Below are 18,027 nucleotides of genomic sequence, written 5' to 3' on the forward strand. Positions count from 1 at the left end.
TTTCAAATGATGCATGGCGTAGTTCTGGTGTAGTTAAGGTTGGAGGTGGTTCTATGGCATGTAGGGGGTATTCCACATACCATGACTTGGGCCCACTCATTCAAGATACCATGAACATGAACATCAACATTCTCTGTGACAAAGTATTCAACAACAACATGATGGCAACAACCGTGGTTACAGGGGTGCACTCTTACGTTCCTTGTTTGAAAAACACTCAGTAAACCTAAATCGCCCAATTTTAATCCCACAGAAAATGTCTGGAACTATTTGGAACAAGCGCTGAAAGGTAATAATCAACATTTCTGCCGTTTAGTAGCTCTACAGAATCTTGCTGACAGTTTTCATCTCCTAAATGAAGCACTTAAGAAGGCACCGAGCAGTGTCACATGAATTTGGCGTGATCCCTCCCGGAGGGAAAGGGGGGAGAGAACTAATTTTTTTTGGTGATATGATTAGACTTATAATGAGCTTGTGGGAACGATAGTCAGTGATTAATTAGCGTGACTGTATCTGCTTCCTTCCTTTACATGGTTCAATCTGATGGAGCCCCAGCTCACACTGCACATTTTGTTCGTCAACGCTCATGTCAGACATTCCCTGGCAGCTGAAAAAGAGAAAGGAGATCATGTTTCGTGGGCAGCTCCGTCATCTGATCTGACTTCTTCTTGTGCGATCATCTGAAGTGTGTTGAGTATGAGACACCTATCGAGACATGCGTAGCTCCTTGAAGGCATCCTCACTGCTTGTGATTTTCGAGGACATTGTGCGACGTGGAAGACGCCACATTGAAAGATTGTTGTCAATTTAACATATTGTGCAAGTGGTAGAGATAAACAAATTATTACAAAATTATATCTACACTCCTGGAAATTGAAATAAGAACACCGTGAATTCATTGTCCCAGGAAGGGGAAACTTTATTGACACATTCCTGGGGTCAGATACATCACATGATCACACTGACAGAACCACAGGCACATAGACACAGGCAACAGAGCATGCACAATGTCGGCACTAGTACAGTGTATATCCACCTTTCGCAGCAATGCAGGCTGCTATTCTCCCATGGAGACGATCGTAGAGATGCTGGATGTAGTCCTGTGGAACGGCTTGCCATGCCATTTCCACCTGGTGCCTCAGTTGGACCAGCGTTCGTGCTGGACGTGCAGACCGCGTGAGACGACGCTTCATCCAGTCCCAAACATGCTCAATGGGGGACAGATCCGGTGATCTTGCTGGCCAGGGTAGTTGACTTACACCTTCTAGAGCACGTTGGGTGGCACGGGATACATGCGGACGTGCATTGTCCTGTTGGAACAGCAAGTTCCCTTGCCGGTCTAGGAATGGTAGAACGATGGGTTCGATGACGGTTTGGATGTACCGTGCACTATTCAGTGTCCCCTCGACGATCACCAGTGGCGTACGGCCAGTGTAGGAGATCGCTCCCCACACCATGATGCCGGGTGTTGGCCCTGTGTGCCTCGGTCGTATGCAGTCCTGATTGTGGCGCTCACCTGCACGGCGCCAAACACGCATACGACCATCATTGGCACTAAGGCAGAAGCGACTCTCATCGCTGAAGACGACACGTCTCCATTCGTTCCTCCATTCACGCCTGTCGCGACACCACTGGAGGCGGGCTGCACGATGTTGGGGCGTGAGCGGAAGACGGCCTAACGGTGTGCGGGACCGTAGCCCAGCTTCATGGAGACGGTTGCGAATGGTCCTCGCCGATACCCCAGGAGCAACAGTGTCCCTAATTTGCTGGGAAGTGGCGGTGCGGTCCCCTACGGCACTGCGTAGTATCCTACGGTCTTGGCGTGCATCCGTGCGTCGCTGCGGTCCGGTCCCAGGTCGACGGGCACGTGCACCTTCCGCCGACCACTGGCGACAACATCGATGTACTGTGGAGACCTCACGCCCCAAGTGTTGAGCAATTCGGCGGTACGTCCACCCGGCCTCCCGCATGCCCACTATACGCCCTCGCTCAAAGTCCGTCAACTGCACATACGGTTCACGTCCACGCTGTCGCGGCATGCTACCAGTGTTAAAGACTGCGATGGAGCTCCGTATGCCACGGCAAACTGGCTGACACTGACGGCGGCGGTGCACAAATGCTGCGCAGCTAGCGCCATTCGACGGCCAACACCGCGGTTCCTGGTGTGTCCGCTGTGCCGTGCGTGTGATCATTGTTTGTACAGCCCTCTCGCAGTGTCCGGAGCAAAGATGGTGGGTCTGACACACCGGTGTCAATGTGTTCTTTTTTCCATTTCCAGGAGTGTATATGAATTTTCATCATCTCCAGTAGATCAAAGGAAAATTTTAAATTCTTTCATTTTCTTTAATAAATTTCGACGCAATCGTTTCTGGATCAGGATAGTTATAATGAATTGATACATTTGCCCTTATCCACTACTCTTTAATATCTGGACCATAGTAATTGAAACACAATGTAGAACTGAGAGTCTGTAAAAGCAAATTACAAATTTCAATTAAAAACGAAAACGGCATGGTCTCGTTTCGACAGCTGCCAAAGTTTGAGTCCCTGAAAACCATATCTGAGTTTTTTTACTACTGCCCCACTTTTATTGTTGGTCTAATATTCACTTCTAGAGAAGTATTGATGCTAAAATAAAAATCATTAATAACTGAAACTTGTTCAAGGTAAAATTTTCACCACTGAAATCTGTGTGGCCTGATGAGCAAGACCAGTGCTAAAAGTACCAAAAGGAAGTTTTTGGTATAATCGAGGCAAAAGACCTTTTCTGGCAGGACTGTCCAAGACTACTTAAATACCGTTCAGCAGTGCCGAGACACCTATAATAGAACAGGAAAAGGTAGAAGAGGTCTCAATCGTACGATTTCAACTGTGTTATATAACACTGAGTAAACAATTATACCTAACGGAACCCACAACAATGACCCCAAGCGCTCTAAATTTCAGTCATTACCTCTCATTGTTGTCTTGCCTGTGGAGAGCATTGGTAAAGTCGTCTTGCTTATTCCAACATTCCTTATGAAAGCAAAGATGTTTAGGTACGAGCTTATGGAATCCAAACATTATTATTTGTTTTTCCAGTGTCTATAGAAATGCTTACAGAGGAACACACAGCAATGGGATTTTTGTAATTTTTTATACATTCTCGAGAAAATCGGTTTTTAAGTTTCTGAGCCACTTTAATTCATTAAAGGAAGGGCAACTACCGACATGCCGCATAGCTCTATCGATATTGATGTATGAGTCCTCAACTCCACGTAGTGGAAGAATTTCCACCAGTCATACTTAGGCACAAAAAATTATAATAAATCATTAAACTAGTTCACTCCTTTGCATAATATTAATTTAATGATAATCTCACCAAATCAGTATTTAATTATCTAACTTCACATTTTACTGAAAAATCTGAGAAATGGGGAACAATATTTCACATATAAAAATTATTCGTAAATGAAAATCTAACAGCTTAAACAGGGTGTTCGGAAATCTCCGTTCCAAAGATTTGTAGGGGGGAGTGAGTACGTAACACTTTGAACAGGAACCCATGTCCGGAAACGTAACGTTTCCGTGCTATATCAGTTTCGTAACATGGTAACGCGACCACTTTTATAAGTACTTTATTAGGCGTGAACCAGTATAACACTTGTTTTACTTGTTTTTACAATTCCACTCACTAATACCCAAAGAAACAATAAGGGAACTTACTTAGTTTTCACAAACACTCTTCCGATTCGGTTGTGCGTTGTCTTCTTGGAGTATCACAGTCACGCCTGCTGACGGTGAAGGTACCCCCTTCTCGAAGCCGTTGTATACTTGTGGCGCAAAGGGTTATGCGATGGGTCGTACGTTGTGAAGAAATATCTTGATTAAGACAAAGAACAGCTATTCCATTACCGTGACTTTCGCCACATAGAAGGTTCTTGTCGGTGTGTTCTGGAAACGTGTTTTCAACCATGCGGCTCTAACACTCAGACGCGTGAATGAGGCTCGAACCAGGTCAAGGAGGTAAGATAGACATCAAATGACATCAGCCGATCCGACATAACCATCCCCACTATGACTATCCTGTTGCATACCTAGCTATCAAACTTGATTACAAACAGCTGAAGCATTGGAAGGGTACGTTTTCGGACATGGGTTCCTATTCAAAATATTATATACTCACTCACTTCTACAAATTCTGCACCTTTTTATAACTGAAATTTCCGAACACACGGTTTATATTTCACGTACAAAATTTAGTTGTGAATGGCTTATAAACTATAAAACTTTATGCTTTGCATAAATTGCGTACGTGGTTAGCCTCGTCCTCACTGTCGAACCCCCAAATGGATTGCGAGCCCACTTGACGCACACGGTATATCTGCTCGAACTCTATTCAGAGTAATCAAAACAATTAAGGCATTCATCGGCTTCTTCGAACTGACCACTACCGTTAGACGTAAATGAGGATGTTTTGCAGCTTCGACTACTCTTCTTAGTTATTGTCGATGCAGATGTAGCTTTACGTTTCTTGCATTCTTCTTCAGACTCTTTCTGGAACATGAACTAATTTGCAGACTTAGGGCTATACGGCTTAGTTTTATTCTTAGTTAATTCATCCTCTTCTTTTATTGTAAGGATAAGAGGTCAAAATAACTATTTTACTTCTATTGATTGACACCCTTTTGTTGTTCTTTGCTATTTTCGGAACAGGTAGTATGCTTTCTGGACGGCAAACTTGGAAACTACACACATGAATTTTCCAGCTCATATACACACATCAAAATAAGATTTGCATCACCTCGGTTCCGAGAGTTCCGGAACCTGTACAGAAAATTGGAATAGAGATAAACATAAACATAATTGCTCATGAAAACCATACATTGCATTTTGTACCCCATACAGTGAGACCTTCAGAGGTGGTAGTCCACATTGCTGTACGCACCGGTACTTCAAATACCCAGTAGCACGTCCTCTTGCATTGATGCTTGCCTGCATTCGTCGTGGCATACTATCCACAAGTTCATCAAGGCACTGTTGGGCCAGATTGTCCCACTCCTTAATGGCGATTCGGCGTAGATCCTACAGATTTGTTGGTGGGTCACGTCGTCCATAAACAACCCTTTCCAATCTAAAAATGGTTCAAATGGCTCTGAGCACTATGGGACTTAACTTCTGAGGTCATAAGTCCCCTAGAACTTAGAACTACTTAAACCTAACTAACCTAAGGACATCACACACATCCATGCCCGAGGCAGGATTCCAATTTGCGACCGTAGCGGTCGCGCGGTTCCAGAATGGAGCGCCTAGAACCGCTCAGCCACCCCGGCCGGCCTTTTCAATCTATCCCACGCAAGTGCGATAGGGTTCATGTCTGGAGAACATGCTGGCCACACTAGTCGAGCGATGTCGTTATGCTGAAGGAAGTCATTCACAAGATGTGCACGATGGGGGGTGGGGAAATTGTCGTCCGTAAAGACGAATGCCTCACCAATACGCTAGCGATATGGTTGCACTATCGGTCGGAGGATGGCATTCACGTATCGTACAGCCGTTACGGCGCCTTCCATGACCACCAGCGGCGTACGTCGACCCCACATAATGCCATCCCAAAACAGCAGGCACCCTCCACCCTGCTGCACTCGCTGGACAATGTGTCTAAGGCGTTCAGCCTGACCGGGTTGCCTCCAAACACGTCTCAGACGACTGTCTGGTTGAAGGCATATGCTACACTCATCGGTGAAGAGAACGTGATGCCGATCTTGAGTGGTCCATTCGGCATGTTGTTGGGCCCATCTGTACCGCGCTGCGGTGGTTGCAAAGGTGTACCTCGCCATGGACATCGGGAGTGAAGTTGCGCATCATGCAGCCTATTGCGCACAGTTTGAATCGTAACATGACGTCCTGTGGCTGCATGAAAAGCATTATCCAACATGGTGGCATTGCTGTCAGGGTTCCTAATAATCCGTAGGAGCAGTCATTCACTGCAGTAGTAGCGCTTGGGAAGCCTGAACGAGGCATGTCATCGACAGTTCCTGTCTCTCTGTATCTCCTCCATGTCCGAACAACATCGCTTTGGATCACTCCGAGACGCCTGGACACTTCCGTTGTTGAGGGCCCTTCTTAGCACAAAGAAACAATGCGGACGCAATCGAACCGGTTGTTTACATCTTTGGGCGTGTGTAGTGACATCTCTGAACAGTATAACGGATTGTGTCTATGATACAATATACACAGTCAGCGCTTATCTTCAGGAGTTCTGGGAACCAGGGCGATGCAAAACTTTTTTTGATGTGTGTATATTTTGGAGGTATTGCTACTCCACAAGGAGGCACGTTTGATGAGTGTGATGTAGGTGTTTCAGCTGTAGAGGAGGTCCCAGTCCCGCTGTGTTAGGCGAGTACGATGGCCCTGCTTAAGTTTTCTTTGGAGTTTGCAGCTCATTATCTTCAGTTCTAAAGACATTCCTGTCAACAGTCCAAATTCTAGATTTTCGAAATTCATTAATAGCATTTAACGTTGTTGATGACTACAAATGTGTACTGCCAAGCAAGATAGCAATTTCAAACAATGTGAAAATTTTTTTCGGGATATGGTCTTAACCATTTATGAATTTTATCCTCGTAACACTTGCTAAGGGGTTTCACATAGGCTACATTCAATTGCTAGACTGTGTGAGAGGTTTGCTGCGGCAAACACAAAAGTATAATTCTGATATTTCTTGCTAGATCGATTAGTTCCAAACTTTTTGCGTGAGTTGAATGCTAGTCAAGAATGAGAAGACTTGGTTTTTATTTATTCACCCATGTCGTGAATCTCTGATAGCGCACCAGCTGGGAGGCCGGTGTGGAACTCCTGCCTCATCTGTTCCCTTGGAAGGACGTACATACTAAATGTGAGAAAGAAGATCTTCAGTGTCACAATATCATCTCTTTCAACCGAGGTGCAAGTCCCCTCTTGCCTGCTCCGTTTCAGAGCAAGTATTCTTCAGTGACATCTAGGATTTGCTGATATTCCAGCCTTAACAAAATTGTATTCATCGACAACACTACCTAGCAAATCAAAGAATTTGTCAATTTCTGATTTATTACAACACATAGCTCGAGCCGCTGAAGTCGCTTCTGACTTCCGTAAACTCAGTGTTTCATGGCGTCGCAAAATTCCCCTTATCCACTACAATCATACTTTTCTATCGTTGCCAGACTGAGTGAGGTAAAGTGTTACGAACAGCCAATTCATAGGTTGATTCTCGACGTTTGTTAATCGTTAGACTAAATATTTTTAGTTTCCATTATAGCCAAATACTCGACTAATTTAGCCTTTTATTGTAAAGTAAAAACATATTTTAAGAAGCCACTGCTTTTTTTTTTTTTTTTTGATACAATGATCTTTGTTTTCACCTTTTTTCTTCGCAGAACACCCTAATGTGGTTTGAGGAATGCTGAACTGAGCTGCTGCTCTCTTAGAGTCCATTCTTCCAGTTATTACAGCTGCTACAGCCTCTTGCATGGATATAAATAATATTAGAACTACGTAAAAATGATGCTTGACATACAACCAAGGAAATGGTAATGATTTCGTTTAACTGTAACTAACAAATATTTAATTATTTATGAGAAATTAATATCTGCGTATTTTGGAAACATGCAAGAAAAACACTCGACACAGAAGATGCAAGAACACTGCGCGTAATGGCGTCGATGCATTGTTCGATACTTCGCCTCAGCCTCTCGATATGGTTCTAAAATAGCTGAGAGATAGCACATAAGAAAGAAACGCCGTTGCTCCGTTATGCTTCACTAAACCGTTCAGCCACAGGCTTCTCTATCTACAAAAAGTTCCAAAAAAGCGACTGTCATGTGATCTCCTTAATATAATTAGTAGCAAAGAGTTACCTTTCTCTGGAGCACGGCCAGATAGCAACCCTCTTCTTCGAAGTTATGATGATCTTCGCCATTGGGGCCCATATCAGGGAGTGTACCAACTTCGAACAGATCGCAGGGTGGCACCTGAAAGCAAGAAAAAGTGATCCTCGTTTTTTGTTGCAAAACACTGGGTTGTGTTTCGAGTCTATCATTCTGTACGATGAAAGGTAAGTATTCTTCCTCTATGTTTTATATGTCACGTGTTGACAGGCATCGTTAAAGAAAAGCTGGCCAAGGTCTCGTGAAAGGAAAATGTTAACATTTCTTATGTTTATCCTTTATTTTATAACATAGGCATCATGAAAGTTAAGAAATGATTCTCAAATTGCAATTATGATTCCGAATCAGCTGTAGAATATTTCAGAACAAATGAAAATTTGTATCGGGGCCGGACTCGAAACGGCTTTTCTCCTTTCGCAACAGGTCTCCTTAATCACTACTTTTTTTTTTTTTTGTCGTGGCGGACATCACATGACACCCGTTGATCTTCATCGTTTGACTCGTTCACTCAGCTTTTCATTTGTTTGTTTGTTTATTTATTTATTCATTCATTCATTTTTTACAGAGAGCAGCGAGGTCTCTGACCGAACACGCTGAGCTTTTGTTCTGGCAATCGGTGCACGCTTCCAGGAGCAGCCCAAACCTCCATTTGGCCTGGAGTCTACATTTCCTAGTGCTCGCACTACGCTGTGTAATTCCTGCTTAGTTTGAACACAGTGTTTTCTGTTGTCTCATTGCCCTACTATGGCATGAAATACTGCATTATAGTGCAGTGTCCGTGTTGTACTGTGTAGTCCGAAGCAATGAACCTCAGGACATGCATACGTTTTTCAACCTGTGTGGAATTTGAGCTGCTGCTGGAAGCATGCTCGGATAGCCAAAATGGGTAAGACGACAAGCGGAAAATCCGAGTTACAGTCCGGGTCAGGCACAACTTTTCTTTTGTTCTGAAATATTCTACAGATAATGCGGAACCATAAGCACGATTTGCGAATCATTTTTTAATTGAAATGCGGCTGTTGATCGTCAATGCAGTGTCTGTTCCTTCGGACATGGTAAGCAACATTGCTTAGAACTATATAACTCAACAGCGACACTGCACTATCGTACAGTAATAAAAGTTACAGAAACTCAAGAGTCACTGATAGCTGAGACGCAGCAGTCAGATTCCTGGTTACTAATAAATAAATCTCCTACACAGGAATATTACTGAGCTAATTACTAGTGTCAGCAAAGCCCATAGTCACTGAATGGGCAGGCAGGAGCGCGCGTCATTGAATTAAAACAAAAGGATCCAGTGTCCTAGAAACAGGCATGATTTTGAAACTACGTAGACCCAAAAATAAACCGTAGTAATTCACACTCAACTGAGATCACTACAGCCCGACTGTACATGCAGTAACCTCCATTTATCAGTATTACGGCGTTTGAGCCAGCTGCACACAGACCACTGACATGAAGTATCACGTGGACTGTCCGCGCGCATCTTCTGCGTCCGATTCTCATAGCATCTCGTTAGCAAGCGCCTCAAACTTGCCTCCGTTTGCAACCCTATTTCGTTTGGCGGATGGAAATCCTGCGGTGTCACGTGCCTCGAGCGAAGCATGTACCAAACTTAGCGTAAAATACTACCTGTTGTTGTTGTTGTGGTCTTCAGTCCTGAGACTGGTTTGATGCAGCTCTCCATGCTACTCTATCCTGTGCAAGCTTCTTCATCTCCCAGTACCTACTGCAACCTACATCCTTCTGAATCTGCTTAGTGTATTGATCTCTTGGTCTCCCTCTACGATTTTTACCCTCCACACTGCCCTCCAATGCTAAATTTGTGATCCCTTGATGCCTCAAAACATGTCCTACCAACCGATCCCTTCTTCTAGTCAAGTTGTGCCACAAACTTCTCTTCTCCCCAATCCTATTCAATACCTCCTCATTAGTTACGTGACCTACCCACCTTATCTTCAGCATTCTTCTGTAGCACCCCATTTCGAAAGCTTCTATTCTCTTCTTGTCCAAACTGGTTATCGTCCATGTTTCACTTCCATACATGGCTACACTCCATACAAATACTTTCAGAAACGACTTCCTGACACTTAAATCTATACTCGATGTTAACAAATTTCTCTTCTTCAGAAACGATTTCCTTGCCATTGCCAGTCTACATTTTATATCCTCTCTACTTCGACCATCATCAGTTATTTTACTCCCTAAATAGCAAAACTCCTTTACTACTTTAAGTGTCTCATTTCCTAATCTAATCGCCTCAGCATCACCCGATTTAATTTGACTACATTCCATTATCCTCGTTTTGCTTTTGTTGATGTTCATCTTATATCCTCCTTTCAAGACACTGTCCATTCCGTTCAACTGCTCTTCCAAGTCCTTTGCTGTCTCTGACAGAATTACAATGTCATCGGCGAACCTCAAAGTTTTTACTTCTTCTCCATGAATTTTAATACCTACTCCGAATTTTTCTTTTGTTTCCTTTACTGTTTGCTCAATATACAGATTGAATAACATCGGGGAGTGGCTACAATCCTGTCTCACTCCTTTCCCAACCACTGCTTCCCTTTCATGCCCCTCGACTCTTATAACTGCCATCTGGTTTCTGTACAAATTGTAAATAGCCTTTCGCTCCCTGTATTTTACCCCTGCCACCTTCAGAATTTGAAAGAGAGTATTCCAGTTAACGTTGTCAAAAGCTTTCTCTAAGTCTACAAATGCTAGAAACGTAGGTTTGCCTTTTCTTAATCTTTCTTCTAAGATAAGTCGTAAGGTTAGTATTGCCTCACGTGTTCCAACATTTCTACGGAATCCAAACTGATCTTCCCTGAGGTAAAAGTATTGACACTAGCGGCGACGGTCGATTTCTGTGTACTGAGCAATCTACCGACATTAATTTGGTATTTCGAAATATGGCATTTTTTAACATCGCAGGAATGTCCTGATTTCCTAAGTATTATGATTTCTGGACCCATGAGCTAGTAAATTCGAATAGACTACACCTGGATAGTAACTTGGACAATCGATTCTATAAGTGTATAAAAGTTCTGTTTTGTCTGTTCCAGGTAACTCTTTGGCTGCAGTTGTACTGAAAAATCTGGCCTAAATACTAATAGTTATAAAAATATGCAACGTATGTGGAACTTTTTTACATTATTTAAACTGAATGCAATCGAAGAAACGCGTCCCCCAAGTTTTTAAAGAAAACTGAACAGAAGAACGCAGTGTCCCCCGCCTGTAAGAGAATAACTCTGAACATTATTTTAGCAAATCCTCTAGAAAAAGTTAATTATCTACAGGATATTGCATCGTCATCCCACTCTGTATCACTGAATGGCCAAAACGGTAACCCACTTACAGCTGCAGGTAGCCTATCTAACGACTTCCAGGGGCAGCAAAAATTTCGTTCTCAGTCCTTCATATAATTATTGATCGTATTCTAAAATTTAAAATACTGTCATAATCTGCTGATGAAGAGGTATCACCTTACGTTATAGGTTTAACAGTATTACAATCAGAAACTCTGTAAATATATTGAGGCAGTGTGACTCACAGCTCGCAAATTACGCATACTAAATTCATCTACACCTACATCTATATGTATACTCTGCAAATCACACTTAAGTGCCTGGCAGAGTATTCATCGAACCACCTCCGCAATAATTCTCTATTATTCCAATTTCGAACAGCGTGCGGAAGAAACGAACACCTATATCTTTCCGTGCGATCTCTGATTTCCCTTCTTTAATTATCATGGTCGTTTCCCCCTGTGTGGGTCGGCGTCAACAAAATATTTTCGCATTTGAAGGAAAAAGTTGCTGACTGAAGTTTCGTGAGAAGATTCCGCCGAAATGAAAAACACCAAATCGTGTATCATGTCAGTGATGCTCTCCTCCCTATTTCGCGTTGATACAAAAAGCGCTGCTCTTCTTTGAACTTTCTCTATGTACTCCATTCATCCTAACTAGTAAGGATCTCAGACCGTGCAGCAATACTCCAAAGGAGGACGGACAAGCGTAGTGCAGGCAGTCTCTTTAGTAGTTCTGTTACGTTTTCTAAGAGTTCTGCCAATAAAACGCAGTCTCTAGTTTGCCTTCCCCACAACATTTTCTATGTGTTCTTTTCAATTTAAGTAGTTCGTAATTGTAATTCCTAAGTATTTAGTAGAATATACGGCCTTTAGATTTGACTGATTTATCGCGTAACCGAAGTTTAACGGTTTCCTTTTAGCACTCATGTGGATGACCACACACTTTTCGTTATTTAGGGTCAACTGCCAACTTTCGCACCATTCAGATACCGTTTCTAAATCGTTTTGCAATTTGTTTTGATCTTCTGATGACTTTACTAGACGATAAACGACAGCATCAGCTGCAAAACAACGTAAGACGACCGGTCAGATTAACTCCAAAATCGTTTATATACGTAACGAGCAGCACACGGCCTATAAAGCTACCTTGGGGAACGACAGAAATCACTTCTATTTTAGTCGATGACTTTCCGTCAGTTACTAGAAGAAATCACGAATCCAGTTACGTAACTGAAACGATATTCCATAAGCACCCAATTTGACTAAAAGACGTTTGTGAGGTACAGTGTCAAAAGCTTTCTGTAAATCTAGAAATACGCAATCAATTTGAAATCCCTTGTCAATAACAGTCAACACTTCGTGTGTGTAAAGAGCTAGTTGTGTTTCACAGGAACGATGTTTTCTAAATCTGTGTTCACTGTGTGTCAATGGACCGTTCTCTTCGAGGTAATACATAACGTTCGAACACAATATATGTTCAAAAATCCTGCTGCATATCGACGTTAATGATATGGGCCTATAATATTCACCTAGCATTTGAGAATGGGAGCACTTAGTGACTTTCAACAAAAGTTAACCATAATTTCAAGCCACTTCTAAATCTTTTCTCACTGACACCCACCTCCCCCAAATAATCAAACGAAATTAGTTTATCACTTATTACATTTTCGTTTTTCATACATTAAAACTTCAGCATTAGACACGGCGTTTTAATCTATTGCTTGTTTTCTACTAATTATATTGGCAACACTTTTGCAGACAGCATCCACTTCTATCACTCAATGTGCCTGCAAAATTATATCATTGGGTGACACACTGATAGTTCTGGAGATAAGCCATCATTAATACTGAGATGCCTGAAGCACTACGTTTTTTTTAAAAAATAGAGCGTAAATTACCCACAGTATACTCGGCTAGTGTTTGATAAAGAGAGCACTTAGTGACTCCCAACGAACATTAAACTTAATTTCGAACATTTTATAAATTTTCCTTTTGTAATTTCATTTTGCTATGATCAAGCCGAAAATAAACGGCCTGACACTATGCCCGATTCGCCAAAAAAGGTCTTACGTGAACAAATAAAGGAAATAAAGGTGTTATCACTTTTTTGGTTTACCATTTTTGGTTCTGACTTTTTCATTATTTATGGATGAATAATCCGAAACAAATAAAAGCAAAACAAAATCAGAGTTTTGCATCTTAAGCATAAAGGTTTTGCATGTAAAGTAATCGGACGTTTCAAGGTGTTTTAAAAATGGTTCAAATGGCGCTGAGCACTATGGGACTCGACACCTTAGGTCGTTAGTCCCCTAGAACTTAGAACTACTTAAACCTAACTAACCTAAGGACATCACACACATCCACGCCCGAGGCAGGATTCGAACCTGCGACCGTAGCGGCCGCACGGTCAAGGTGTTTTACATGTGGCACTTCGAATCTTTAAAGAATCTGAGGTGGAGAGAGTAGGTACTGGTAAAGCTTATAAGGTAATAGGTATCAAAGAGCAAAGCTTACAGAAATGAGAATTGGCGCGCCTGAAAAAGTATAACACAGTTGTAACTACATTTTTTCACGTTCATTACATCATTCCCATGTTTGCCACCGCAGTAACAAAAGGCAAACACGGAAACACCTGAGTACAGTAAAATACTGATTCGATGATTAAATTAGTTCATAATTATGTTTATTTAAATGAGTAACGGTTAATTTATTTACTCAGATTGCAATTTGGTGGGGCTCACTTCATAAGTACACAGAATTTTCTACACTGTAATTTTTCTTATATTTTAGCACTATAAGTTCGTACAGGTAGTTTCCAAATTAAATTAAATTATATTGTATAATAATGAATAAAATGTCATTTTGAATGTTTGTCAATGAATAAAGAGAAATTAATGTGAAGACGAAGTTTGATCTTCTTTGGAGAATTTTACATAGTGAGCGGGGACTGATAAAATGTTTTTAGAGCACGAAATTAATAACATTCTGGATCATAGAAACAACCGAAAAGAGCCTGAAAAGAAACAAAACTCAAAAATCAGGACTAAAAGACAGACAGAGAAAATTTATAATAATAAACTACTACATTTAAAAGTATGCCTTCAGAGTAAATTTAAGACATCATTAACAGCGTGAATAGTATAATGAAAATGATAACACGAAGAGAAGATGAAAGAATAGTGGGAAACTAAGAAATAACAAGAAAGAAGAAGAACTGAAATTGGACTGGGAATGTCGTTGAACAACATGGGAATAAAAATGGAAATACATAATTGAGGACTTTTTAACTCCTGTTGTCTTACATATGACTACTACCGATACTTATGATTGAGGGTGATTTGAAGGTGATTGGAGTAGAATGTTTTGCACAAATTTATTTCTATCCACCAAACGAATTATGAAGAAGTTTCGCACTTCTTCCCAACATAACTTAAACGAAATATTCAGCACCAAGCGTCGACTACAACAAGAGCCAAGGCCCACCTGGAGGTCCTGGAAAAGGTGGTCTGGGGGCGGCACCCCGGGCTGCAGGGGCCTCCCACGCTCCTCGGCGTGCCGCTCCAGCGCCGCGTGGTTCACCTCGCACACCAGCCTCGACACCATGTCACTGTTCTCCGCAGCCACGATAGAGTGCGTCTCGTACAGCACCACCTGTATCTGAAACACCACACACGATCTCGTGACATAATCAACTATTGATATCTGTGTACAGCAGACCAACTGGTACGAGTGGGACGGAGGAAATCCAGCTGTCTTCTAAGATATAGTACGGAGGGAGGGGGAGGGGGACAGACTACAGCTGCCTCGGTGGAGACACTACCATTTCAGTCGATATGACGCGTGAGCTGTAAGGCTTGTGTGTTTGGTTGGAGCAATATCTTTTCTTAATTCTGAATCCCGAAGACTACACAACTTATTTTCAGAAATCACTTCAACGTTGCTCATCTACATCTACATCTACATGGATACTCCGCAAATCACATTTAAGTGCCTGGCAGAGGGTTCATCGTACCACCTTCACAATTCTCTATTGTTCCAATCTCGTATAGCGCGCGGAAAGAATAAAGACCTATATCTTTCCGTACGAGCTCTGACTTCCCTTATTTTATCGTGGTGATCGTTCCGCCCTATGTAGGCCGGTGTCAACAAAATATTTTCGCATTCGGAGGAGAAAGATGGTGGTTGGAATTTCGTGAGAAGATTCCGTCGCAACGAAAAACGCCTTTCTTTTAATGATTTTCAGCCCAAATTCTGTATCATTTCTGTGAGTCTCTCCCCCCTATTTCGTGATACTACAAAACGTACTGCCTTTCTTTGAACTTTTTCGATGTACTCCGTCAGTCCTACCTGGTAAGGATCCCACATCGCGCAGCAGTATTCTAAAAGTTGACGGACAAGCATAGTGTAGGCAGTCTCCTTAGTAGGTCTGTTACATTTTCTAAGTGTCCTGCCAACTAAATTCAGTCTTTGGTTAGCCTTCCCCACAACATTTTCTGTGTGTTCCTTCCAATTTAAATTGTTCGTAATTGTAATACCTAGGTATTTAGTTGAATTTACGGCTTTTAGATTTGACTGATTTATCGTGTAACCGAAGTTTAACGAGTTCCTTTTAGCACTCATATGGATGACCTCACACTTTTAGTTATTTAAGATCCACTGCCGCTTTTCGCACCATTCCAATATTTCTTCTAAATCGTTTTGCAGTTTGTTTTGATCTTCTGATGACTTTATTAGTCGATAAACGACAACGTCATCTGCAAACAATCGAAGACGGCTGCTCAGATTGTCTCCCAAATCGTTTATATAGATAAGGAACAGCAAAGGGCCTATAACACTACTTTCGGGAACGCCACAGATCACTTCTGTTTTATTGGATGACTTTCCGTCAATTACTACGAACTGTGACCTCTCTGACAGGAAATCACAGATCCAGTCACATAACTGAGACGATATTCCATAAGCACACAATTTCACTACGAGCTGCTTGTGTGGTACAGTGTCAAAAGCCTTCTGGAAATCCAGAAATACGGAATTGTTTTAGCCTCATGTCGTCCGACATTCTGGAAGAGCAATAGAGTGAAAGATACCTGTCGTCACCCGAACGCCCGAAACCGTGGAAGAGATGAGGTAGGAAGTTCTTGCTGGCTAGTGAAGTACTACGCACTGCCATGTAAGTCTTGGTTGTGACCAGTGATCTGTATTGTAGCTGGATGTAGAACTCTGGTCCCTGAGCATACAACTGTAGCGTGGCTGCAGATTCCTGTCGTCTTCAATCATTCGGCCTCTTGTAGTAAGGGAAAACATTTCTATCGATGCCAACGTGATTAAGCATTATTTACCCAATCAGATTATAAACCTGACGTCATGTGCTATAACAGTGGGAGAAGCAGCGAATTGTCAGATCAGATTGAGATTGCAGTTCTTCATTAATCCACACATCCACAATAATTGCTACTTTCATCTGACTTACGCATTTCGTAATATCTCTCGTAGTTTCGTTCCAGCAAATTGTAACAGGAAACTGTTACGTGTGCACTGTATCTCTGCTGTGTATATCACGCAGAAAATTGACAATATCGTTTCCGGAGTCTCTTGTCTGTCACTTTGTCTAGGTAGACCACGTGCAGTACCCTTAAGAGCAGATACTTTACTTTACCCATTATGGTTAGAGAACAGCGGAGCGGCCTCGTAAATTACACTGTAAGAAATACTGCAACCGGCACTAGTTTTTTTAGAAAAAAATTATTGTATGTGTTCCCAGACAAGTCTTCGTTGCTGATCGAGGTTCAGTTCGAAGCGGGGCTCATCTCTGAAGAAAATTCTACTCCCGTCAATGAGACTGCATGCCGAAGACGTGTCTGGAGATGGTCTGGACAGCGGTAGGATACCAACCAGGCTGCCGCCCGCTATACAGTTCCACAATCAGGAAAGGCAGTCTGTTGTGCCATTTCATTTCGTAGCAGGAACCCTTCGTTGCCATCCGCAGCACCATTCTCGCACAGCGGTTCGTCGACGATATTCGATGCCCTGTTTTGTTACCCTTCATGGCAAACCATTTCAACAAGATAATGTCCGCCAGCACCCAGTGAGAGTTTCAATTGCCTGTATTCGTGCTTGCCAAACCATCCTTTGAGCAGCAAGGTCACAGGATCTTTCTCTAACTGCGAACGTTTGGAGCGTTATGGGCAGGGCCCTCCATCCAGGTCGGGGTTTTCAAGATCTAAGGTTCTTATTGGACCGTTTTTGCAAGATATCCCTCACGAGGTCATTAAACAACTCTCTCAGCCAATAACACGCCGAATACTCGTAACCAATTGCATAAGGGCCACAGACGGACCAACGCGTTACTGACTTGCTCAATTTGTGAAGCTCTTTCTTTTAAATAAAACACTCATTTCTTCTGAAATTGTATTTATTTGTTTGTGCATTACATCTTCTAATTTCCGTCCCATTCGGATAATTCCTTCGTAGTGCGTCGTCTCTTTATTTTTTGTTTTTGTTTTTAGAGTGTATTTAATTTATTGCACTCTTTTGCATCTCATGTCGTTCGTTTCGACGATGGAAGAATCAATTTTCTGATCGGATTGTCAACGTCCGGCATAGTTTCAAAGGTTGGCACTACCACGAGACACCGACGACAGCGCCCTCTAGCTGGTGCTGTGGAGCTCTACAAGCTCCGCTACAGATACTGCCATTTGATCAAGAGCAGACGGCCAGGACACTTCGCTTCAGCTTTGCTCTACATACGACGGGCCTCAGCATCCCACCTCATTGCAAGTTATGTAACCATGTATTAACCTGTTTATTGCA

The 18,027-nt window shown here is 42.3% G+C and overlaps 1 protein-coding gene across 1 annotated transcript in view; it reads right to left on the reverse strand.

Annotated features, from left to right (window-relative positions):
- LOC126199499 (putative methyltransferase NSUN7) overlaps positions 1-18,027 on the reverse strand; it is a 194,719-nt gene that overhangs the window by 14,050 nt on the left and 162,642 nt on the right. Inside the window, exons 8-9 of the mRNA XM_049936422.1 lie at positions 14,701-14,874; positions 7,878-7,991 (exon numbers count right to left, since the gene is read on the reverse strand). Coding sequence (XP_049792379.1) covers positions 7,878-7,991; positions 14,701-14,874 — 288 coding nt within the window. The remainder of the gene's footprint in view (positions 1-7,877; positions 7,992-14,700; positions 14,875-18,027) is intronic.

Source organism: Schistocerca nitens, chromosome 8, assembly GCF_023898315.1.
Source record: "Schistocerca nitens isolate TAMUIC-IGC-003100 chromosome 8, iqSchNite1.1, whole genome shotgun sequence".
In the NCBI taxonomy this organism is placed as follows: domain Eukaryota; kingdom Metazoa; phylum Arthropoda; class Insecta; order Orthoptera; family Acrididae; genus Schistocerca; species Schistocerca nitens.